A 26,306-nucleotide genomic window follows, 5' to 3' on the forward strand; every position below is an offset into this window, starting at 1 on the left:
CATCCGCTTCCCCAGGGGAATCTGTTCCGGAATGGCCACTCCAAGGTAAAATTACCGGATAATCCTCAAGTATTCAAAAATGCAATCCGTAGGAAATTTCATGAAGTTTGATACCCATATTGCTGGGGTTGTACCGAAATCACTAAATGACCACATCCGCTTCCCCAGGGGAATCTGTTCCGGAATGGCCACTCCAAGGTAAAATTACCGGATAATCCTCAAGTAGTCAAAAATGAAATCCGTAGTAAATTTCATGAAGTTTGATACCCATATTGCTGGGGTTCTACCGAAATCACTAAATGACCACATCCGCTTCTCCAGGGGAATCTGTTCCGGAATGGCCACTCCAAGGTAAAATTAGCGGATAATCCTCAAGTAGTCCAAAATGCAATCCGTAGGAAATTTCATTAAGTTTGATACCCATATTGCTGGGGTTCTACCGAAATCACTAAATGGCCACATCCGCTTCCCCAGGGGAATCTGCTCCGGAATGGCCACCCTAAGGTAAAATTACCGGATAGTTCTCAAGTAGTCAAAAATGCAATCCGTAGGCAATTTCATGAAGTTTGATACCCATATTGCTGGGGCTCTACCGAAATCACTAAATTACCACATCTGCTTCCCCCGGGGAATCTGTTCCGGAATGGCCACTACATGGTAAAATCACCGGATAGTCCTCAAGTAGTCAAAAATGCAATCCGTAGGCAATTTCATGAAGTGCGATACCCATATTGCTGGGGTTCTACCGAAATCACTAAATGGCCACATCCGCTTCCCCAGGGGAATCTGTTCCGGAATGGCCACTCCAAGGTAAAATTACCGGATAGTCCTCAAGTAGTCAAAAATGCAATCCGTAGGCAATTTCATGAAGTTTGATACCCATATTGCTGGGGTTCTGCCGAAATCAAGAAATGGCCATTTACGGTTCCATGGTGAACCACGGGATCCCATGGAATCCCACGGGGAGTCTGTCTCAAATGGGCCACTTTATAGGAAACCCAACGGATAACCGTAAGGTGGCTAGAAATAATATTCTGAGTGATTTCCGAATAAATACATGTACATATTGTAGGAAGTGTGCTGAAATCCCCAGGTACTATCTTGTTTCAGGACATATCCCTGGAAATCCGGATTTCCCGGGAACCATACGGGTCCAAATGGTCAATTTCGTTCACTATCCGTAAATACATGTGTTACTGATTCGATTGGTGCCAAGAAACTCAAAATCGGTTGGAAGTTAACGAAATTATGCGCGTTCCAATTTGTGGGTACCCGGGTACCCTTGTCGGCCTGTTTAGGGTGTTTTTTTTGTCGGACACACAACGGTTAAACCTACAATACCTAGACCTAGGCCATTCAGGGATCTGTTGAGCAGATTATCCCCCCATGGTTTAGAAGATAAAAAAAATCACGTTGCATCACGTGTCGTCGTGTACTACAACTTTTCGAACACCGATGTTTGGTTCTTGAGTACCAAAATGTTCCACCCTACTGTACGCGGTACAGGGAGATGGACGGAGGTCTGAAGAAAGTGGGTGGACGAGAATCCTATTATTCTTTCACAGCTTTGGCAATGACGGTTTGGTTTTCTATACCGAGAGATAGATATATGCAGTCGACATAGTTGGTTCCATTCCATAGTGGTAGTGCTGCGATAGGAACGCTGAAATGAATTAATGATGGCCCACTACTACTGATAAAGATCGCGCGGGAGAAGCCTGCTCCTCTATGCCATTCCAAACACGCAGCAGCACTAGCCCAGCCAGCGCGTGGAACACCAACCGAATCCCAATTGTGTGGGCAAGGGAGTCGAATGTGGGATGGGGATTGGGTGGAGGCTGACGGAACCAAGACAAGAGGCATTAAAGACCGGAGCGGAAATTGGCTTTATTCGGTAATGATTCGAGCCGGAGCGGAGCGGCGCGAAGCGCGGAGGAAGATAGGAAAATCTTAAAAAAAAAGCTTTGTCTAGAAGCAGATGGCGCTGAAGATTATGACACCCGGCTCCCCGGGAGCAGACGTTTTGTGTCAGTCGTGTCGTATGCGATCGATGTGGGACGAGTGGGCGTTGATGGCATTTTGGGGGGTGTGGTAGTCACGGTTTGGGTGGACGTAACAAAAGAGCTGAATTGAAGAAATTTTGCTTGGGGGAAACTGGTAGCATTGTATTTCAGATGGCCCTCTTTTGAGTGGTTTCAGAGTTGGCGCTTGGTAACCACAAAGTGAAGAACTTCACAGAATTGCACCTGGGTTCATCGACAAACAACCAAAAAGTTTGCTCTGTTGAATTGCCTACGCATAGCATGGCCCAATAGATGAATCTATTTTTGACATTCATCAAGTGCTGGAATAAGCTTCTAGCCAATGAGGAGGTCCTGTGCAAACATTAACTGAAAATACGTAAAGTTCTTCGGAATTATTTCAGCCATTCATGATGAGCAAATGGCACAACCCACGTTTGGGAAAACGAACTTCAACGGCTTTCAGTATTTTTCCACTCAACACAAGTTTTAGGATACAGATTGCCAAAACGATAAACAATTCGGTATTTAGCAAGATCATTCTACGGATGACGTGTTTGTTTTCCAGTCGGTCCAGGAACTGTCTTGCTTGGGTATAGACTATAGAGAGTATCGAGCTGTACAATATGCAAACGCAAAAAGGTCGTTGGCAGGGGCAGCTCTCATATGCAGTCTGTGGATGTTCTCAATGAATATTCAAGCCAACCTAGCACTGAACATCACAATTTAAAATTCTACTAGTTACCCTCGGCAAACTTTGCCTTACTTTCTGCGTGCTTTGTCCCCGTCGATGTCCCCGACCAAAATGTTTAAAATGAATTTTTCAAATTTCCAAAACATCTTCTTGATTTTGATATTATTCTTCTGCTTTTAGGAGTGAATGGAGCCTGCAACGTGAGGTTACATATCAATGTAGTAAAGTGGATGGAAGTAGGTGTAATGATCTCAACTGTTTGCCCACGGTAGACCGTATATACATACCATTGCATTGCATCTATATAAGTTCATGTGCACTAGCCCCTCTCTGAAGCAATACCTTCTTGGTGGTTCCGGAGAGACGTAGGGTTTGGCGACCATAGGAATGGTTTAGTGGGTACGAGGAGAGAGTAGTCCTGGATATTACTTTTGTTGTAGAAGACGGCCTGTCAGACCAACACTACCCTAACCTTCTGTTAGGGTGTCTGTTGAGCAGATTATCCCCCTATGGTTTAGAAGGGAAAAAAAATATAAGTTCATGCTGAGATGTCAAAGTCTTATGGAAATGGTTGTGTGGCAGAGGGTTCACGTTGGTGCGTGAATGCCAGGCGTAAGATGATAGATTGTGTGTTGATTAATCTGAAGATGATACGACACAGTTCACTGGTTTCATAGCATGTTAGCGTGATAACATAGATTGATACTATGCAGTGTAGTTGGGAGGAATGAAAACGCATTGGTGTAATCAAGATTACTCCAAGGTATTCACTGAGTAACCAGCTTTATTCATTACGTATAGCAAATCACATGTTTGAACTTTTCTACCATTCTTCCAAATATAAGAAAATTGCTTGTGTTTTTCCATATTTTTGCATACTCACATATTCAAGGAAAATGTCCATGTGAATACTTCAAATTTCTGTGCCTCCTCACGTGCAAAAAAGCTATTTTATGAGATTGGGTTTTTTTCAAAAGTTTGAACACTTTCATAAGTATTAGAAAATTTTAAAAAAAATACGTATTTTATTTTTTTTTTTTTTGTCTGTACTGGGGAGTTTTTATTCCGCCCTCCTAAATACAAAAACTTGCCTAAATGTATTTCCGAATCTTTAACGCCCTCACAAATATAACAATAATAATCCTTGTGAATATTGTGATTTCGAGTGGGATTTCTTCCAAAAATTTCATCTGAAATTTCATCAGAAATTATTTCGGAAATTCATCTAAGCAATTCTTCAGAGATTCAACACGTTTTTTATTTAAAAAATTTCTCTGGAATTTCTTCAAAACGGTACTTAAGGCGAAACTGGAAGCAATTCCTCACTTTTTGGTTTTTGATTTTTTATTAAATAACGAAGCAATATTTTCAAAATCGGTTTTCGTGCACATGTAGAGTATGGATCGAGGTATCTTCTGATTTTTTTTTTTTCGTAGTGGAAAATGTTTTTCGTTTTTGCAGAAACCATTTTTGAACAAAATTTCACTTAAAAATGGTTTCTGCAGAAATGGAAAACATTTTCCATCTCAAAAAAAAAATCAGAAGATACCTTGATCCATACTCTACACGTGCACGAAAACCGATTTTGAAAATATTGCTTCTTTATTCAATAAAAAATCAAAAACCGAAAAAAGGAGAAAATGCTTCCAGTTTCGCCTTAAGGCTCAATTGAAGATAGCAAATGATCTAGAACTAAAAAAGCACTTTTCCCATAATGATCCACAAATCGAAGAAAATAAGAATGTCCGATTGTTAATTTTGTCAACTATGACAATCAGACATGCTGGTTTTGTTCGCTTTTTCGTCATTCTGGAGAAAAGTACGTTTTCCAATTTTGGATAATATGCGATTCTCATTTGAGCATTTAGAGAGTTCGACTAATATGTGTGATCTAGCTACGACTCGTCTTGATTCCCAAAGACTGCAGCGCCAATAAAGTAGCTAGATTTCTTCGAAAATTTCGTCTCCTCTTGAAATTCCCACATGATTTTTTCATGTTTCAAAAATGTTCTAAGGAATAAATCGGAAATTGTCTTCATTTTTCAGAATTTTGAGAAATTCGTTTGGGAAAAAATGAACAAAAAATCTAATAATCTTGCAATGGATCTCATCCGAAACTCTTGCTGTGATTTTTTTTTCAGAAACATATCCAGAGATTTCTTCTGCAAATCCCACAAAAATTCTCTTAGAAATTCCTCCAGGAATTCCTTCGGAAATTACTCCATGGATTCCTTCTGCGAATACCTCAAGAAATCGTTTACAGATTCTTCAAAAAACTCCTAGGAATCATTCGAAAATTTTCTCCAGGAGTAGATTCAGTACTTTCTTTAGGGATTCCTCCCGAAATTAAACAAGAAGTTATTTTTAAAAAATCTGGCATGGATTGCATCAAAATTTCCTCCTTGTATTTCTCTCGGGCTCTTCCAGGAATTCTTCTGCAAATTCCACCAGAGAATCTTCCAGGGTTTTCTTCCGAAATCCTTTCACGAATACCTTTAGAAATTCTTTCAGAAAGTTTTTTTTTTGTCTCTACTAACGAGATTTTTAACCCTAGGCTAGTTCATCTCAGACTTCCAGAGAAGCTTTTAGCACAAAGAACAGACCTTTTGTTCACCGGTTGTATAAAGCTCTTACCAGTTGTTTTGAAGTACAGCAGGTACTGGACTAAATAAAGTGCGCATCGACTGTTTTTCGTACAAAATTCTCTAGTTTTCGGGGGGTTGAATCTCTGTCATAAAACTTTATACCTCTTATTTTGCTTTATGATGGTTCGTAAACCTCTTCTAGTCTATTTGACTGAAACATATTTCTTGGGTAGTGCACCGAATGATGGCAAATTTTGTCCGGATATCTGTTGCTTCATCTGTGAAAAAAAAAATAAATAAAATATTGCTGAGCCTCACTTTCTAAAATATTGCAAAACTCCCAACTCAAGAAAAATCGAGAAATTTTGACTTTGGAATAATTCCGAACTTTCCATTTTAAGATAGGTATATCCTTCTTCAAAGTTGATTAATATAACGAAACACTCGACTTTTTCCAGACGAAATTTGAGATAACTCGGTAGAAGCGGTAAAGCACCAGACACTGAGATTCAACCCACCAATAAACCCATTCCTAACCCCACCCGATTTGGCATTTTATATTAAAAACAGCCAATGAGCACTTTATTCCAAACAATACTGTAAGTCGTTACGCTCTAGTTCTGCGGTGCTGACATCATCGGAGCTGTGCTTGAAACATGCCGCAATACACAATCACCACCAAAATTTGCCACTTGACACTGGCGATGCATTGGGGGCTAGTGTACTTTTACGCTTCCAGGCGTTATCGTGTTTCCGCACTGAGTTTGTATGTCAGACACTCTGCGTTGGCGGCGTTGATAAAATAAAAATTGTACGTATTTTATTCAAGCCTGATGTCAATGCTTTTAGGAAGTTTCACATGGTTTTTTTTAGAAGTTAGCCTGAAGTTTACTTCAGAGTTTTCTCAAAATATTCCAGTTCATAACATAAGGAATCCATGACTTAAAAAATTCTTTCAGGGATTCTCTTCGAAATTTTTCGGGATTTTTTTTTGATACTTTGGGTTGTTTTAGAAATTTCTCTAAGATCCAAGATCTAAATTTCTGCAACAGTTTTTTTTTGGAAAAAACTCCAAAAAAATTTTTAAGAAAATATTTCTACAAATTTCTCTTAACCCGTGAAGTACCAGGATGAACCAAAAATTTTCAAACTGCTCGTTCTCAGCAGTGCATTGACCGATTCTCAAAAACTTGGACTTTTATTCAAGGGGAATAGTTGTACTAGCATTTACCTTTGGTGCCGCTCCGCGAAACCCCTCCCCCCTTTCGGGGGAGACGAATATGTCTGTGTTTTTTTTTTTCCTATTCTTCTACTAGTTTGAGCAAATGCTTCTGGTTTTTCAGTAATTTCGATAACCAGCATGCAAAATCCCACCGGAGAAGTATAATTTAGTTGCATGACAGTGTCCAACATTGTTGGGGTCCATTTGATTTCGATGTAAGAATACCAGGCCCACCGGAAGATCCGTAACATCCGTAAAAATGGCCAAATGATGAACATTCCCCTAGAGCTATGCGAGTTTTTTCAATGCAATCAAAATTCTTGGTCTAAGACCATAGTCGATGATTGAATACTCTTATGGACCAAAGTGGCCACTTATTGACCCACCGGAAGATCCGGAACATCCGTAAAAATGGCCATTTGATGAAAATTCCTCTAGAGCTATGTGATTTTTTCCAATACAATCAAAATTCTTGGTCTAAGACCATAGTCAATGATTCGTTCCTCTTATGGACCACAGTGGCCACTTATTGGCCCACCGGAAGACCCGGGACATCCGTAAAAATGGCCATTTGGTGGAACTTCCTCTAGAGCTATGCGATTTTTTCCAATGCAATCAAAATTCTTGGTCTAAGACCATAGTCAATGATTCGTTCCTCTTATGGACCAAAGTGGCCACTTATTGACCCACCGGAAGATCCGGAACATCCGTAAAAATGGCCATTTGATGAAAATTCCTCTAGAGCTATGTGATTTTTTCCAATACAATCAAAATTCTTGGTCTAAGACCATAGTCAATGATTCGGTCCTCTTATGGACCACAGTGGCCACTTATTGACCCACCGGAAGATCCGGAACATCCGTAAAAATGGTTATTTCATGAAATTGTCCAAGGACTCTTTAAGAAAATTTGCCATAAATTTCCTTCGTAACTTCTCTAGTGATTCCTTCAAAAAATCTTTGGGGATTGTTGACGAAAATCTTGCATGGATTGCTTCAGAAAATTCTCCGCATTTTTGTTAGAAATTTTTGCAGAGTTTCCTTCTGCAAATCCTCTAGAGATTTCTCCATAATTATCTCCAAATCTTTTTCTTAAAATCATGTCATGGATTTCCTCAGAAATTGCTCCATAGATTCTTTCAGAAATCGCTTCAGTGATTCCTTCAAAACTCAGAAATTCAGAAATCACCCAGAATATTTTCCAATTTGTTACTTTTTATAGAGTCTTCCATGAATTCCTTCAGAAAATCACATGCCACGAATTTCTCAAAAAACTTATTCAGCAATTTGTTTAGAAAATTATCAAAAACAAAATTCTTCATGGATTATTGGAGATTCATCCTGGGATTATTTCACAATATTTTCCACGGATTCCTCTAGTAATATCCAGTAACTTTATAAAATTTTGCATTTTTTTTCTGAAATTCCTTAAGTTTGTTACTTCAAAAATCCTTCGTATATTTTTTTCAATGAGCTCCTCTAAGGATTCCGTCTTTACTGTTTTTCAGGAATTCGGTCTGAACGTCCTCCAAGGATTCCTTCAAAATTTTCTTCAGATTTTTTTTCGAATTTTTCAGAACCTTTTTCAAGGTTTAAAGAAATTTGAAATGTTCTAGCAAAACTCAAACACTCAGAAATTCTTCCAGGTATCCCGCCTTCACATAATTCTTCAAGGATACCTAACAAAGGTCCAACGGATTCCTTCTGATTTTTTTTCAGGGATTCGTTCAGAAAATCTTCCAAGGGTTTTCAAAAATATCTTCTGATTTTTTTTGGACTTGTTTTAAATGCTCCATTCGGAAACTGCTCCAGTGGTTTCTTCAATGATTATTTCAGGGTGTTTGGGTGCTGATCCTTATCATCCTTCTAGTGTGGACTGTATTTTGTGCTTGGATGCGATTCTTTGGGATGATTTATGCGGACGTGATCGTTGATCGGATTGGACGGTCGGCTGACTGATTTCGGGCATAATTGATTGGGACCCTCGAGATATATCCACGCTCAACATTTACAATTAACACTTTATTCATAGTCCATAACACAAACACTTTATTTAACATACAAACTAAACATTTATTCTATCTAATAACTATATAATTGGTTCATGGTCGTAACCTTGGTTCACTAGACTCCGTCTGAGTGTCTCGCTGACTTAATTTGCACTGAGGCTCAGTTGATTGTACCATGCTTCAGTTCCCTTGGGTCTCTTATGGGCGATGCATCGCCCAGGGGTTCTTCGATGCAGTCCAACACTCGAACATTTACTTCACGAACTCCTCCATGAACTCTTTCAGGTATATCTTCAGTGATTCCATTGAATATTTTCGAAGCAATATCTCCGAGAATCCCTTCAGGAATTCTTCCAAAGATATTTACATGATTTCGTTGCAGAAATTCCTTCATTAATTCATAGATTCTCTCATGAATTCCTTAGAATAGACTTTTATGTATTTTCATAATATTTCCAAAAACAATTGATACCTTCAGGAATTCCTTCAAAAAATTCTTTAGAAATATTGCCAGGAATTTTCACATAAATTTACATAAAACATCAGAAGAAGTTTGCAGGTTTTTTTTCTCAGTCTAGGAAATCCAAAACCTCCAAAACATTGAACTTCCAGTCGAAAATCTTACGCAAACATCAAAAGAAGTTTTTGTTTTAAATACTGTCAGATCCATTTCCAGGGATTATTTAAGGGATTTCTTATGGAAATCTTCCAAAATTTTCTAAGCGAAACATCCAGAGTTTTCCCAAGGAGCCTTCCCTAGATATTCCTCCTTGAATGTCTTCAGAAAATCCTCAAAGGATTCTTTCGAGAATTCCTCCAGATATTTCTACAAGAATTGAACCAGAGACTTCCTAGGTAATTCCTTCAGGGACTCATTGAGTGATTTTTTTTTCAGAAATCCGTTTAGAAATTCGACTAGGAATTCCTTTTGAAATTTCTCCATCGACTCCTTCAGCATTCCAAGGATTTCTTCAGGTATTCGAAGAGGGATTCCATCAGAAATTTTTGCAAGTTTTTTTATGGCATAGGGATTTTTATAAAAATCTTTCGAAAATTCCTTCAGATTGTTTAGTGTTTTGATGAGCTTACTTTTATATTGGGAGATGGTTGTTGTTTGGTTATGAGAACCTGTTTTTTTTCTGATGATGAGAAAAATACCTAAACTGATTGAACGCTACTTGAAAAAAAATGCACCTGGGAGAAATAAGTTTCACTGGACGATGTTTTTTTTTCATTTCTTTACAAAAGAATTATCATTAAGATTAAAGACGCAATAGATATGCGCGGTTGAATTTAATCGTTCCGGTATCTTCTGCGCGGTAAATCCTAAGCTAATTTCCGCACTTATTGTTGAGACATGAACGCTACATGGTGTACTGGTGAAGATCTTCGTCTTCGAGCGATATTGTACATTTTTCGGCAAAACGTGCAATATATGAAGAGGGAGAAAGTAGACGGAAAGATACAAAGTAGGAGGAAAGGAACGCACTCCCGGGTAGAAGAAAACAACTAACAGTGATCAAATTTTGCAATTAAAAATGAATAGCTAAATGGCAAAATTTGTTATTGGTTCGTTGGGTATAAGAGTTGAAAGAACAAAAATAAAAACTGTCTTTGCACCGAAACATAACTCAATAATAACTAATTTTGTACCTGTAAGAACAAACCAAGGACAAAAATTCCAAAATGTAGAATAACTGAATAAGTTATTATCGAGTTATTGAAAAAAAGTAAGTGCAAAATAAACTATTTCAAAAAAGATCATCATAATTGTAAATTTTGTTCTTATTGAAAAATAAAACTGTATTGTAAGTTCAGAAATGTTTTGTCCTTGGTTTGATCTTATAATAACAAAATGAGTTATTATTTACTGTTACTGGACAAAGTGAGTTATCAGTTTTTGTTCTTTTATGTGTTTTGTAGGTTTTCAGTTTTTAAGGCAGTTTAAACGACGTTTCGACGTATATTTCGTCTTCTTCAGGAATTTAGAGGCTTTGTTATTAGTGAATGTGTCTTGCTCGATTTTTGACTGTCTGCGATCTTATTCCTGCTCTTATTCCCAACAAACCAATATCAAAATTGTCTTTTCATCAATATTCTATTTTAAATATAATGTATGCTTAATAACTAAATATGCCGTTGGGGTGTTATTTTACTAAGGATGCTTAGAAGAGCTTATTTTGCTATGATTGCATATCTTGTTATTATTCAGTTATTTATGTTATTCAATAATAACTCAGAAACAATAAATTTAGCAATGATAACATTTTTGTTCTTAGCGAGTTATTTAGTGTTATTCATAAATAAATAAAACGAGATATGCTAGAAAAAATTGTTATTATTTTGTACTTGGTTTATTTTTTACCTCTTCCTGGGTAGGGATTGAATACAGGACCTCCTGTTTACGAATCAGAAACGGTAGATCAGAATGAAGCCCGTCGATACCTACCAAGAAAGAATCCAATTCTCGGTTCTCGGGATATGAGTACTTCAGAGTACTCAAATCAATCCAGTTGAATACCTTCAGCAACGTATTCAAATTTCCCAAACAATATATCGCCGATCTGCTTACCTCAGCAGGAAAATAACACATTAAATTTTATGGTCCATTTCTCTTCCCTTTCGACGAAGGGTACGCCAAAGATCAAACATCGGGAACATCATCCCGTTTTTCTTTGGTACCATTTCATTACGCTTCCGACGCCGCCGCCACCACCACCACCTCCAGCCCCAAATAAACCAATCAAATTGACTTCATCCCATTTGCTGCGCAGCCCATCCGCATCCAATCAACAACGCGGAGGCAAGCCGACGAAAACATACAGGAGGATGTGCGGAGTATTTTTCGTAAATTGTTAGATTCAATCCACAAGTGAAGAGAGTCTGAGTTAAAATTTTGAGATTTAGAGGTTTCACATCTTTTCGTAAAATTTCCTTGACTTACGAAATAGCTCAATCAACAGCATAGGCATAACTTCCACTCAACGAACGATGAACTCTTCGAAGCTCAAAAAGTAACCCAGCTGGTAACCTACTGAAATGATACCACCACACTATAGGATATCAGGCGGACAAAAATCAGAAAGATTACTTCCACTAATGCTTGTTCTGAAATTTTCTATCGATAATAAACATATAAACTAAGAGAAATCTAGAATTTCAAGTTTCTAGCTGATGTAGTTACAAAGATATTGAGTAACAATGTTGAGTAAAGCTAAAAAATGTAATTGGCTTCTTTAACGGTGTTGAAATAATTCGATATTCTGAATCTGCATGTCAAACTGAGCCGAAATCCAAATTTTCATGAATTTTGGAGCCCGGGAACCTATTTAAAAATCAATTTGAAGTTTGTATGGTAGCGATTTGTCGAATCACCCCTCATCGCAGTTTGTACTGGGTGGAGCTGTCAAACAGTTGTCCAGCTGTCAAAAGGTGATTTCAAAAATTATCTTTGAAATTGATTTTAGGTACCAAAATAAGGTTCTAAAAATCTGAAAAAAATCATAGTGACTCAGAAAAAGGTGCTCTTTCGTATAAAATATAAAAATCAATACATTTTTCTTAATTTAAAAACCCAATTTTCGCAAAAAAACAACACATAATTTCAAATTGATATTTTTTAATTATTATCATCATTATCTATTGGTTTCAATACATCATTGGTAAGATAATGAAGCAAGCTTTTCAACAAACACGTGGTTTTGTGAGATAATTGAAACATTGTATGAAAAAAAGGTACAAGAAGAAGAAGAAGTTTAAAAAGGCATGAGATTCAAATTTTGATAATCGGCATCTTTTTTTCCCAAACATTCCCAGGCTCAAAATCATTTTATGGTCAAGCTTTAGGTCTACTCTAATGGTTTTGTATGCGAAATGCTGCGGTAAATTGCGGTCTTGGGAGATTCAGCGTTTTTTACGCACGAGACCGCCCGGGCGCACCCCTTGAGATTAAACGACGATTCTCAAACATTCTAAGTAAATTCCCTTGGAATTCATTTTTGAAAGTAACTACACAATAGTGTTGATTATTCTAAGCACAAAAAGAAACAAAATAAAAATTTAAAAAATAAAACAAATTCAAACTTTTTTATATTTTATCAGTCATTTGACCATATTGAAAATACGCCCTCTTCAAAACTTGGTCGTGATGTTTAAAAATGATCATAAACAATATATTTTAGTCGAACCAACTACAGAATACTAATAAATCCTCGAAAATATGACGAAAATATTTTTGTCCGCCTGCTTGTATGGGAATCCCCCATAGTGCAACACTTTCTTCCATTTGACCTTCAGCCCTTCACCTATATAATTTCCAACCTATTATAATTTCCAACGAATCACCTGTCGACTCGCTCACCCAAACGTTCGAAGCCACTTACTTTCTTGCACAATTGGTTGAAGCACCACCACCACCACCACCAGGTGGCAGGTGGATTCCAGATACGGGACAAACATTTTGGTTGGACTAGATTTGAAGCCCTCACCGCCTCTGCTGCTTCCGTACCTAAATCAAGATGAAAGCTCAAGAGTGGCAATGGCAATCACCCCCCGTCGCGTCGTCCTAGGGAACGAGGGAAAGAGGAAAAATCGAGGGAAGAAATCCAATTCATAATGTCGAACTGTGATCTAAGGGGCTGTCCATAAACCACGTGGTCATTTTTTTTGGGACTTTTCAACCCACCCCCCCCCCCCCCCCCGCGTGGTCATAAGTTCATACAAAAATTTTTATTTGTCCATACAAAATGGTCATTGGCCGAACACACCCCCCGCCCCCCCCCCCCCCATGGACCACGTGGTTTATGGACAGCCCCTAAGGTGAAGAAAAAGGTTCAAATTTATAATGTTTGCATCAATAATAATGCTTGTGGATCGGACCTGGTGTGATGGTTAGAACACTTGGCTGTCACGCCGAGGACCTGGGATCGAATCCCACTCCCGACAAACTCACAAAATCTGAGTTCTTCCTTCGGAAGGGACGTAAAGCGTGGGTCCCGAGATGAACTAGCCTAGGGCTAGAAATCTCGTTAATACAGATATAAAAAAATAATAATAATGCAATCTTCTTCTTCTAAGTTTAACGTCTCAACCGAGATAAACCCTGTTTCTCAGCTTAGTGCTCTATGATCATTTCCACAGTTTCACTGAGAGCTTCCTAGTCAATGATCATGTCACGTTTGTATATCATGTGGCAGGTACGACCTACACTATATACAATGGAAGTCAAGGAAATTTTCATTAGGAAACGTTCCTGAACCGACCGGGAATCGAACTCGTTACCCTCAACATGGTCATGCTGAATACACAGTACACACGCTTTAACAGCTATGACTGGAGTCCCCATGAATTCATACTTGAAAACGTTACTTTAGCCATGTAAGCACTCAGCAATCAACCACAGTGCGTCTTTTAGTCCTTTAATCCACCGTCTACTCCCCCGCAAAGATAAGCTGCAACCGACGAGCAAGCATGAATGGATCCATGGAGCGCTCCATCCTGTTTGTGGGCGGCTGGATGTCACCCACTCATCGCTGGCTGTGGACGACATTACTGAAACCAACTCAACCAACCGATGAAATTGATCGTCTCTCGCGTATTCCACGCAGATTCCTCTGTTTTCCACTTATTTTTTTGTTCGAAGGAATTTCATCCCCAGGACGCGGCGCTTTCCATGGATTCTAACTGAAAGGTTGTGGGTGGTGAAAGGCTGGTGGAAAGCAAAATCCAAACAAGATGGCAACGTGGTAAAATATGCAAACAAGCGAACCCTAATTGAGTTGCTTCAGGTTGGGTAGGGAGCGCGTTCTTTTTTGGAGAGTGATGGTTCGTGGGTAGGTTATGATAGCTGAATAAACTATCGATTAATATCAAATTTGATGTGATGATGTGCAAGTTTTTGGAATCATTGTCACATGTTAAACTCATTCAAGGTGCATTTCCGAAAAAAATGTTTGCAATTAATAACATATGTAAAACGATGAGGCATAATGAAAAGCTGCCAGTAAAGCTTAAACAGCTTCCAGCAAAAAAATGGAATTCGTGAAAAGTTTCCAGCAAAAGCTGGAAACCCAGCAGAAGCTGGGAAAGCTTCCAACACAAATTGGGAAAGCTTCTAGCAGAAGCTAGGAATGCTTCCAGCAGAAGCTGGGAAAGCTTCAGGCAGCTGGGAAAGCTTCCAGCAGAAGCTAGGAAATCTTCCAGCAGAAGCTGGGAATGCTTCCAGCAGAAGCTCGGAAGGCTTCCAGCAGAAGCAGGGAAAGCTTCCAGCAGAAGCTGAAAAAGCTTCCAGCAGAAGCTGGGAATGCTTCCAGCAGAAGCTGGGAAAGCTTCCAGCACAAGCCGGGAAAGCTTCCAGCAGAAGCTGAGATAGCTCCCAGTAGAAGCTGGGACTGATTCCAGCAGAAGTTGGAAAAGCTTCCGGCAGAAGCTGGGAAAGCTTCCAGCAGAAGCTGGGAAAGCTTCCGGCAGAAGCTGGGAAAGCTTCCGGCAGAAGCTGGGAAAGCTTCCGGCAGAAGCTGGGAAAGCTTCCGGCAGAAGCTGGGAAAGCTTCCGGCAGAAGCTGGGAAAGCTTCCGGCAGAAGCTGGGAAAGCTTCCGGCAGAAGCTGGGAAAGCTTCCGGCAGAAGCTTGGAAAGCTTCCAGCAGAAGCTGGGAAAGCTTCCAGCAGAGGCTTGGATAGCTTCCAGCAGAAACTTGGGAAGCTTCTAGCAGAAGCTTGGAAAGCTTCCAGCAAAAGCTGGAAAAGCTTCCAGCAAAAGCTGGAAAAGCTTCCAGCAAAAGCTGGAAAAGCTTCCAGCAAAAGTTAGGAAAGCTCGCAGGACGTAGGTTCAAGAGCTTACTTGCAATTGGATCTGAAGCAATTCCGATGTTGGTCGTACGAATTGATCCATCTTGTTCCACACCATTTATACAATTCCTAATCGTTTTCCTTTCCTTTTCTTGTTTTTTTCTCAAACAGGTCCTCCGCAACGACGAGCACACAACCCTGACCGTTGATGGAGTATCGCAAAGCCGGACCTCCCGAGGGAAAGAATTCCTGTTCGGGAAGTTTGCCACCAACTCGGACGTGTTCGTCGGTGGCATGCCCAACTGGTAAGTTGTTTTACTTTTTTTTCTCCATACTATGGTTTTAGAGGTCATTCATAATCCTGAGAGGGACACAAGGTTTTCATCCGGCCTGATAATGGATAGTTGATGTCTTCCACATTTCTGGTCGGAAATTCGTCAAAATTTTCATGGAAACACTCCAAACTTCACGCGTCTGTTGGATGCTCCAAGCTACTAGTTGGGAATTCTCCACACTTCTGATTCGAAGCTCTTCAAGTATCTCTAGAAATCTGGCAACATATTTAAGATATTTTCATCAACAATTCGAAGTTATACTTTATGGTTGATTAAGTCACCCAAAAAATTCAAACAATTCTTCAAGAAGAATCCGAAAATTTGATTCACATTCAAAATCAGATTGAAGAAGTGCACCAATCTCCAAATAACATTCCCTCTGAATCTTTCCGTTTTGACAAGTCCGACACCCACCATGCAGAAGCGCCCAAAGTAATTACTCAACACTTTCTATGGCATCCAACATAATCCAGATGTCATGTACTGTTTTTACTGCTTTTATCTCTTTGGATTTGGACGACGCCTGAGAGGCGAGGAACCAAGCTGCATCTGATTTAGAAAAGATTCCGGCATCCGACATCAGACGAGGACTGGAGACAAACAAACAAAAAGAGGAGAGAAGCATCTTTGTTCTCCACTTTCGGAACACAGGTGTGCTGTGCAGTACACCATCAAGCAGCAGCAGCAGCAGAGTGTTGACCCAAATTCTACTCCTTCCAGGTCCAGGACCGAGGACTCTCCGGAACCTACGACTCTTCTGGTTGAAGAGGATGAACGAACGAACGAACGAACGAAAAAAAAAGCATTTTCACTAATTAAAAGTGATACGAACGACGATGGTACTACTGAAACCACGTTATTCAATTTAGTACCTGCCAGGCTGCCGTCAGTCGCCCGGAAGCTTGGCCGAAGATGAATGTGCTTGTGGCGAGGTCCGGTGTATGGGTGTGTGTGTGTGTGTGTGTGCGAGCGAACGGGATTTGAAATCCTTGTCGGGATTTTTAGGAAAATTGCGAATGAACGCTTTATGTCACCTTGGGTCCCGTTTAAGCAATATGTGCCTGGACTTGGCTTTGCTGGTGGTGGATTATTCTTGTTTTGCAGAAGGGAGATTGGATGAAAAATTGGTGCTGGTTGAGAGTGTTCCTCAAGGTGAGAAGTTGTCAGGTAGCATAATTTATTTGAAACTGATTGAAAATCGTTTGCATTTCAATTGTTCTAATTCATGTTCTAATGTGGTAACCCAACGTCGAAGAAATCGTTCCAATTGAGCAAGGAACGACTGAGATATGGCTTTCGGAACATTTTACCGGGGATTAATCCGGAACGGAATACACCGGAGGTCATTTCCCAGTATTCACTAAGTCACACCTTGCGACATATCAATCGATGGGACTTTTCCGCACTAGTTCAATGGTAAAACTTGCGGTGAGAAATTTCAAACTAACTTTTGGACCATCCCTAGCTGACTGCTGCAAACAGCCGAGAAATACGCAGACCCGGGTAGAGGTGAATAACAAACCAATAACCAAAGAATAATATATTTTGACATCATATCTAAATTTGCAATTCTTTAGTTCTTTATGAATAGCTCAGAATAGCACATAAATTACAAAATATGCTATCATTGTAAAACTTGTAATTGACGAGTAGTTATTAAATAGTATAATAACATAATAATAACAAATGTTACTATCATACTTTCCTGCCACAATATCAAAACAATAACATAATTTACCATCATATTAAAATATGTTATTATTTTGGTTTTCGTTTTGCTATTATTTTGTTATTACAATGGCAAAATAAGATATTCTTTAGTTGTTATGCCATAGAAATTTAGTTATTATTTTTGCTATTTTAACTCTTATTTCAAACAAACTAATAGCAAATTTTGCCATTCAAACATTCAATTTTAATGGTAAAATTTGCCCTTCATTTGCCATTTCGCTCTACCCGGGGAACCACCACCACACTTCCAAATGGGAAAACTTTATTCCCGAAAACCGAGCGAAAATTTATCTGGCAGTTATCATTGCCATCCGAAATCCGGGGGAAACATTTTGTAACAGGAAAATGAGGAAGGCAAAAAAAAACTAATTCGAAGAGGAAATTCCAGGGCATCGCCGTGACTGGAAGTATTGCGAACGATAGCTATCTCGCGCGAGTTAGGGTGTGTGTGCGAGTGATATTGAGTTCACACGGGAATCCACTTCTTCGCATTCCGACAGTTAGTTGGACGAACCGAAAAAGGGAAAAGTTGGGTTTTGTTTTTGGGCTTTCCCGGGTAGACAAGAATATCTGAATCATATCTCAATGAATGTAGAATTAGCATTAAAGTTAAAATACACATTAATAAAAAAAAAATCATATCTCAAATCGAACAATTTTTGCTGTCATAGCTCGATGTGATTTTGAAGCGTTATTCAAATTTTTTATGAATATCGCACCAATAACTCAAAGTAATATGATATCAGTTTTTGATATTATTTCTGATGTTTTACCTCTTATCAACATCAACATCAAACCAAAATTTGTTTTTGTTCTTTAGTAATTCAATTATTATTAACTGAATGTGTTATTCGTTAGATTTTCTCATCTACTTGGGTTGGACTATAAAGATATTCAGAAAAGCTGTGTGAGGAATTGCATTAATCAAAATTCAGGAATAAAAAAAAATAATAAAAATATCTTTGGAAAACCCTCAGTAGTTTCTTTAGGGGTTCTTCCAGGATATTTTCCTTCTTTGAAAATTCGTACTGAGATTCGTCTGCAAACCCTTCGGATATTAAGTTCCCATAGGTCTTCAGAATTTCGTCTTGGTGTTGTTCAATGTAATCATCAGGAATGTCCTGTGTAGCTGCCGGCTTAGAATAGCACTACGGACCACCTGTTCCGTGGGTAAAAGTCCACCAAACAGGTAACCCCAATCCAAGGTGTCAGGCGACCCGTGCTGAGGGATGAATGGTCGAGGGGGTTTAAAATAAGGAATCGCGCCACTTGGGCGGTGGCTTCTATATTCGTCTGTTTTCCACTATAACTCAGTCAAATTTGAACCAATTGACTTAACTTTTGGAATGTGGTGAGATAGGTATAGTATCTATCCATGTACAACATTTCAAGTCAATTGGTTCAAAATTGACTGAGTTATAGTGGAAAACAGACGAATATAGAAGCCACCGCCCAAGTGGCGCGATACCCTATGCTCGATCTTTAACGGAGCCCGTAGCGTGGGTAGATCGCCTTTTTGGGTTGCGTTGCGGTGAAAGATCTACCAAACCGAACCCTATTCCTAACTGCTTCCAACTAGTGGAACAGCATAACTTAGTAATCAAAGGAAAACACTTTGGTCATTATTACATCTTACACCTTGTTGAAAGTGATAGGTATCGGTTTTAGGTGTGGCCGAGATAGACCTTGAAACAGGGACAAATGGATTAGTATTCCTAATCTTTTATTCGGTGTTCACTAGTTTGAAACAGTAAGGACTAGTGTTCCGATGCATGGTCAATATCGGTATGATTTCTTGACTTTATCGTTAGGGGATCCGATTTTGACTGAAAAAGGAGCGTTTTCAAAGCGGAACCTATCAATCAGAATCCTCCCTTGCGATTAAGTTGAAAATGACTACTGTAACAAAACCGAATACTTTATAACTTCTCAATGTCGATAAAGTAATACGACATGCACTATACAAAGTATACGGGATATACTACAATAGATCAAATTTTGGTCGCAGTGGATGATGTTCCGAACAGAGAAAAAAAAAATCATCACGAATTCCTCCAATCCCGAAAAGCATTTTGATTGCCAATAACTCTTGAAGAGGTTTTCAAAGCTATCATAAAACCAAATACCTTTTATTTTGGTTCTATGAAGGTTCTAAAGATCTCTTCTAGTCTATTTAACTAAAAAATGTTACTTGGGATGGTAGTTTCTGTAATTCTTCCGGAGATTCCATCAGGAGTTCCGCCGACAATTTCTTACTGATCTTGTACGAGACGTCGACACCGCCCGGCTCCTAGAATTTGGCGAGGCCTGGTTGCACCGGTGTCGCTGGTCAAACAGACACTTTTCACTCCACTCAATTCGGATACTTTTCGTCACTTGTTTCGATTCTTGATCTTCAGTATCAAGATTTCTTCTAGAAAAGGACACTCGATCGTTCACGAGTTCGTCACTCAGTCCAAAGTTCGTCACAAAATTCGAAGATTCAACGGAGTTTAAGTGGCGTTTCATGGGATTTCAGAAGAGTGTCGGAGGGGCGGTTTAGGGAGTATATGCATTTCATTTCAGAGGGCGTTTTGAGGTGGGGGTGTCGTAAGCGTAGCAGAAGAATTCAGGACAATTTAACCCATGAGCAGTCGCGTCTTTGACTACCTGCAGCGACGCCGCGCTCACGATGTGTGTCACAAGCGTGCATTTTTCATGGTGCGTGTACTCAGTACACGACGCGACCGCTCCCGGGTTAAGGAAGTTTATTAGGCGATTAGGCAACGATGCAGGGTTTTTCGGGAGTTTCAGTAGGGATTTCCGGCATTCAAGGGTGAACCAGGGCACGGTAAAGGCTAGCTGAGCGATTCAGATCCCATTGTGATCCACTAGCCTCTGCCCAACAACTCCAATCCCTACCTCCTCGTGGTACCGGCTGGAAACTACGAGCAACCTTTGGAAAGATCGGTTAACCAACCCTGGTGGAAACTTTGGTCGTAGGTTGACAGGGAAGGGGGGGGGGGGAGATTTAAACGGAATCTCAAATCGACCACGTTCTGATTGACGGACGGCACTTCTCCGACATTATCGACGTCAGGACCTATCGTGGCGCCAACATCGACTCCGGCTACTATCTGGTGACACTTCGCCCAAAACTCTCCGTCATCAACAATGTACGGCACCGGCGACCGACACGGTACAATCTATAGCGACTGAAACAAAAAAAATGTTGCCTAAGCATACGCGCAGAATCTCGAGGCCGCGTTGCCCGATGATGGCGGGCTCGATGAGGCCCCTCTAGAGGACTGCTGGAGCGCAGAGAGCACGATGGGCAATCCAGGTGGAGCGTGCCTTGGCGAGCATTGGGCGCGACAAAGGATGGAGAGCGGCAGCCACGAACCGAGTATTCTGGCGTACCATTGTTGATTATGTATTGTCTTATTGATGTTGAACAAATAAATGTATGAATGGTGAACCAGGGAGTGTTTACTGGTTTCAATGACGTTTTAGGGGGCGGTTTTCAGGTGTATCGGAAGCGTTACATGGAAGAATCAGAGAGTAATAAGGGCGTTTTTGAGGGGTTTCAGGGTGTTTTAAAAGGTTTTAGAGCGTTTTTGGGATTTTCAAAGCGTTTTATGGAGTTTGAAAAGCGTTTCATAAGAGTCAGATGTTTTTGGGAGCGTTCAAGCGGGTTTCGGCGATGTTTTCAGGGATTTTAAGTGGGTTAGAGCGTGTTTCATGAGATTACGGATGATATAAGGGGTCTTAGATAGAGAACATCTGGAAATGTTTCAAGGGGTGTCGACAGCATTTCAGGGAATCTCACTCCCCTTCGGAAGGGAAGTAAAACGTGGGTCCCAAGATGAACTAGCCTAGGGTAAAAATCTCGTTAATTCAGACAAAAAAAATCAGGAAGTTTCAGAACAATTTAGAAGGGGATTAGGGGGTTTTATGAGTTTCAGGGAGTTTCATGAGAGTTTCAGGGCAGTTGTGGGCCCCCGGGCCTATGTCCTTGCTTCGAACCCCCAACAACCTCTGGAGCCTTGTCATCGCTCCGCAGATGGCGCATGAGACAGGGAGACAAATTTTGAGTAAAATAGACCGGTTGCAATGAGCCCTGGTCCCTCGATCCATCTGCTCGACCCGTAGGAAAGAAACTGGTTCGAAAAAGCGGAACCAAAACGCTGACTTATACGAGTCATCCCGAGCAAAAGAAAAGTTCTAATTTCACAAATTGAATGGAGTGATCAGGTTTAGAGTACACATTTATTGCTGCTACTTATCCTACCGTCTTACTCTAGGGTTGGGTGAGGTGTCTGTGTGCAGGTGTATCCCACGGCGTCTGCTTGAGGAAACAATCCTGTCCGGACAGATGAAGAGGGCCACCGGCGCCATGCCGGCCGCCCCGCTGCTCTGCATGCCATTAGCGAAACCACCACGACCTTCACCACGACACTCGTTGGTAACACGCGTAGAAACATGGAATTAGCTCAGGGGTATCACACATTTTTCATTCGAATCGTGTTAGAAATCCACTCCTATGGAAAAAGATTTTAGGTTCATGCAAGTTCGATAATACTTAGGTTCCTGGTATGCGTGCACTGGTTCTTACCGATCTCAAAAGAATTGCTCAGCTCACTCCCAGTAAGCCATCGTATTTTTTGTGTGAACCATCCTAATATTATACTGCGTTCTAGGAAAACAATTGGGAACATTTAGCACTGATATCCACAAAGCACTAGGCATTTTCGCTCACGTCGGTCAGACCGCACTCAACACTATCGATAACTGCTAATTTGCGCACTGTTTGATAATAACTATCTGGTCTGCTTGACTTGCGACCGACAACTGATGACTATCAATTTGAGTGGCATTGGTTTTATCAGTTTACACCGTCTGAACATCGCAGTGCGTGATGAAGTGGAGCATGTACCTATTCGATCGGCCTTTGATATGACAGAGAAGAACAACCTGCTATCTCTTATCAGAGAATGAGTGTTGTCGTGCAAGGGTTCCTAATACTAAGGTCTTGGTTTTTATGGGGTGGTGGATCATTTTAGATCCTGGTGGAACAATCATGTGGTGGATGAAGTCGGGCGGGGTCTAGTACAAAGGCATGAGTAGCTTGCGCCCAGCGGAGCATACATGTGAAGCATGCGGCGCGATCATTCGACAATTGACAACGAATGATCTGATGGAAGTGTTCTGTTGTGAATGTTGTACCAGTGTGGTGATTTGACATGGCATATCTAATTAAAACTTTTTTGTTGATTGGCGATGCTGGAGGGTACTCACAGGTCCCATGTACGCGAGCAATTATTCTCACCACAGACATCAAGAAAATGGAACAGGTTACAGCCGCTGGAACCGCCATGGGTCTGTCCGTAACCTACGTAGACTCGTAGGGGGAGAGGTCTGACCAAAGTCTACGCTTCATAAAAATTCCGAAAATTTTGAATGTTCTAAAGTCTACGAGGGGGGGAGCGGCTCTGTGAAGGCCAAAAATGAGTCTACGTAGACACTCTTCGAAATCTTTAAGTAGTCATGATACTGATACACATCAATACTGAAAAGTGCACGCTCACTAAAAGCGGAATTTTGCTTCAAACGACCCATCAACTATGAGCGCTTGATCTTTCAATTAACGTAAGGAGTAGAGCTGATGCTGTGATTTATTTCTCGTACAGTTACGAAAACTCTCGTATTCGACATCGTCTCTCCTCTCGGGAGACATGCTGAGCATTGTGTGAATTTCAGACATTTTTGCCAGTATGTTGAAAATCCCTTTTTAAAACCCTGTCAGACCACTCTGAATACCTTTGAATCTCTCTGAATCCCCTAGAATTTCCTTAAAGCCCCCAAAACTGCCTTTGATACCCAATGAAGAGCGCTGCCATCCCTCAGGCCACTGGAATATGGCCATTCGGCCTAATGACCTTCGGCCAAATGACCTGACACTCCCTGGAATCCATTCAATATTTACGCCAACCAGCACTACAGATGAAAGAAAAATTCGAGTATCGGAGAGAACTGTTCAACAATTGGCGAGAATCGGACATCATTAGGGCTAAGATAGCCCAAAGATGCGCTCAATATGTGGCTGTCAGTCAATTAGTTCAAATCAGTGAATCAAAATTCAACCATCGCGCAACAATAATGACAATGTCGCAACCTGTATTTGTTGCGACAAAACAACCCATGCGACATAAGTTTGTCCCAACTTGAAAATAATGGGATTAACATCGTACACCACGAGTTTAGAGATTTTGAAGCCTTGCATTAGGATTTTCGAGCGGTAACTTCGAGTCGGTAAACACTGCAACGCTGCTGAAGATGTGTCATCAAAAAGTTTCGATTTTGGGTTAGTAATAATTGATTATTCACGAGTTGAAAAGTACGCAACAAATTCAGCTTCCGTTTTGTCTGCAACAAAAAATTTCGAGATCATGTCATTATCTGTCACCAGTAGGGATAAAGACTAATCGTCGCACCTTCTTTGTTGCTTGTTTTGTGCCTCTTTTGTCTGACAATTCTCTTCACTGGTTCAAATGTTTTATTTTCCCTTAAAAAATGCAGTTAAGGGGAATTGAAATTCATTGGCAACTATACTGTCCCTATTCGCATAACAGTCCTATGTTTGCTGGGTTTCCTATTTACACGGGACTGTTGTGCGAATGGGGGCAGTATACCAAATGAAAGGTTCAAAATATTTAGTGGATATTTTCAACTATTTTGCATGTCACGGAAAATTCCATGAAAACTATAGCAGATAAGGATTTAATCTGTTCATCAATTGAAGAATTACCCAATTCACCGACTGCATGCAGTTAATTGCCTTCATTTAAACACTTTTGCGTCAAGGAACAATGCAAGTTAAGAAAACTTTTTTATGTTAATTTAAATACCGCCAATTTGGCAACACTGCCATAAATTCACTCTAAACAACTTTTGAAAACATTTCTCAAACCCACTCCCGGCGATCCCGTTCGCTTTGTCACTTTATGCAAACACATAAATCGTCCAAACTAATTAAAACTCGCTCTTGGGACTGCTTCCTCATCGTCATCATCGCGAGGAGCCACCACTCGACTCCAACGCACGACACGCCTGAGAAAGGATTTCCCACAAGGACAAAGATTACACCAAATTATACCCTTGAAGCACGAAAAGGGAACAAAACCAACACAATCCCGTTAAACAAAGCGCTCGCACTTCCCTTCGGGGTTCATATTTTTCTACGCAACTTTTCCGGTTTTGTTTTGTTTCGTGTTTTTTTTTTTGTAGCTCCTCAGACTATCCCAGCCAGGCAGCTTAATCATTGCATGTAATTGTGAGTCGGGGTTCGTTATCACAGGACACCACCGACCGTCTTCCGACTCAGGGAAAACAAATCACCACCGTGAAAGGAAGGGGTCCCAACTGCGCTCGTGGACCCCACGTGCGACGAAATTAATGGGCTTGACTGGACGGCGGATTTTTGCTTTCGGTGATTTGCTGGTTCGGCGTTGCGTTGGTTTTTGGTGGTGATGGAGGGATTCTTCGAAGATGTTGTCGTTATCCTCTAATGGTGGTACACAGCAGCATGGCCCGTGATGGGATTGGTTTGATTTCATGGAAGGGTCCTGCAGTGTGTGACGCTATGCCCGTGTCTTGCTAATAGATTGTCTTATAGGTTTCCGTGAAAAATGTTTGGGTTAGGATCTGTGAAAACACGTGAAGGAAACTCTTGAATGGTTTCTACGAAGGAATCTCACTTAAGTAATTCATTTATGTATTTCGAATTTTGAAAAAATAATGAATCAACAGTAGTTGTACTGTACACCTCAATACTCTGTTCGTGGCAGCCGCTCTCCATCCTCGGTCACGCCCGATGCTCGCCAGGTCACGCTTCACCTGATCCGCCCATCGTGCTCTCTGCGGTCCACGCCTCCTTAAGCCAACCGGATCTGTTGCGAACACCAACTTTGCAGGGTTGTTGCCCGCCATTCTTGCAACATGCCCTGCCCATTGTATCCTTCTGGATGCCGTAAAGTGCAGCGAGCTCGTGGTTCATCCTTCTCCGCCACACACCGTTCTCCTTTTTTTTATATATTTATTTGTATTTTAACTTATAGCTAATTCTACACTTCAGCACCGTTCTCCTGCACACCGCCGAAAATCGTCCTTGGCACGCGTCGCTCAAAAACTCCGAGCGCTTGCAGGTCCTCCTCGAGCATGGTTGAAGTCTCGAGTCCGTAGAGGACTACCGGTCATATTTGGGTTTTGTACATGGTACATATGGTGCGTGGGCGATTCTTTTCGAACCGCAGCTTCTTCTGGAGCCCGTAGTAGGCCCGACATACGCTGATGATGCGCCTTCTAATTTCACGACTCACGTTGTTGTCAGCTGTCAGTAAGGATCCGAGGTAGACGAATTCCTCCACCACCTGGGAGGTATCCCCGTCTATCGTAACATTACTACCCAGACGGATCCGGTCGTGTTCGGTTCCGCCTACCAGCATGTAATTTGTTTTCGAGGCATTTACCACCAATCCGACCTTTGCTGCTTCGCGTTTAAGGCGACTGTACAGTTTTGCCATAAAAATTGTTCCAAATGTTCTGGCGATAATGTCCATGTGTGCCGCGAAGCACGCAAATTTACCTGATTTTGTGGAAATCCAACGTGTGCGCGGCCTCCCACGAAGCCAACGACCCCTTCCTGGTTCTCTGCTGAATATAATTTTAGCTTGTCGTTCCTCCGGCTTACGAGCTACGTGTCCAGCCCACCGCAGCCTGCCGTGTTGTATACGCTTCACTATATCCATCTCTTTACCTGGTACAATTCGTAGTTCATGCAACGCCGCCAGATGCCGTCGTATTGTTCGCAGCACTTTACGTTCGAAGACTCCAAAGGCTTTCCGATCAACTTCTTTTAACGTCCACGTTGCATGACCGTATAAAGC

The 26,306-nt window shown here is 40.8% G+C and overlaps 1 protein-coding gene across 6 annotated transcripts in view; it reads left to right on the forward strand.

Moving 5' to 3' along the window:
- LOC109425258 (neurexin 1) overlaps positions 1–26,306 on the forward strand; it is a 694,091-nt gene that overhangs the window by 94,236 nt on the left and 573,549 nt on the right. For all 6 annotated transcript variants that reach the window (XM_062846520.1, XM_062846524.1, XM_062846523.1 and 3 more), the window contains exon 3: positions 15,488–15,621. In XM_062846520.1, the coding sequence (XP_062702504.1) occupies positions 15,488–15,621 (134 nt within the window). The remainder of the gene's footprint in view (positions 1–15,487; positions 15,622–26,306) is intronic.

Source organism: Aedes albopictus, chromosome 1 (assembly GCF_035046485.1).
Source record: "Aedes albopictus strain Foshan chromosome 1, AalbF5, whole genome shotgun sequence".
NCBI lineage: Eukaryota > Metazoa > Arthropoda > Insecta > Diptera > Culicidae > Aedes > Aedes albopictus.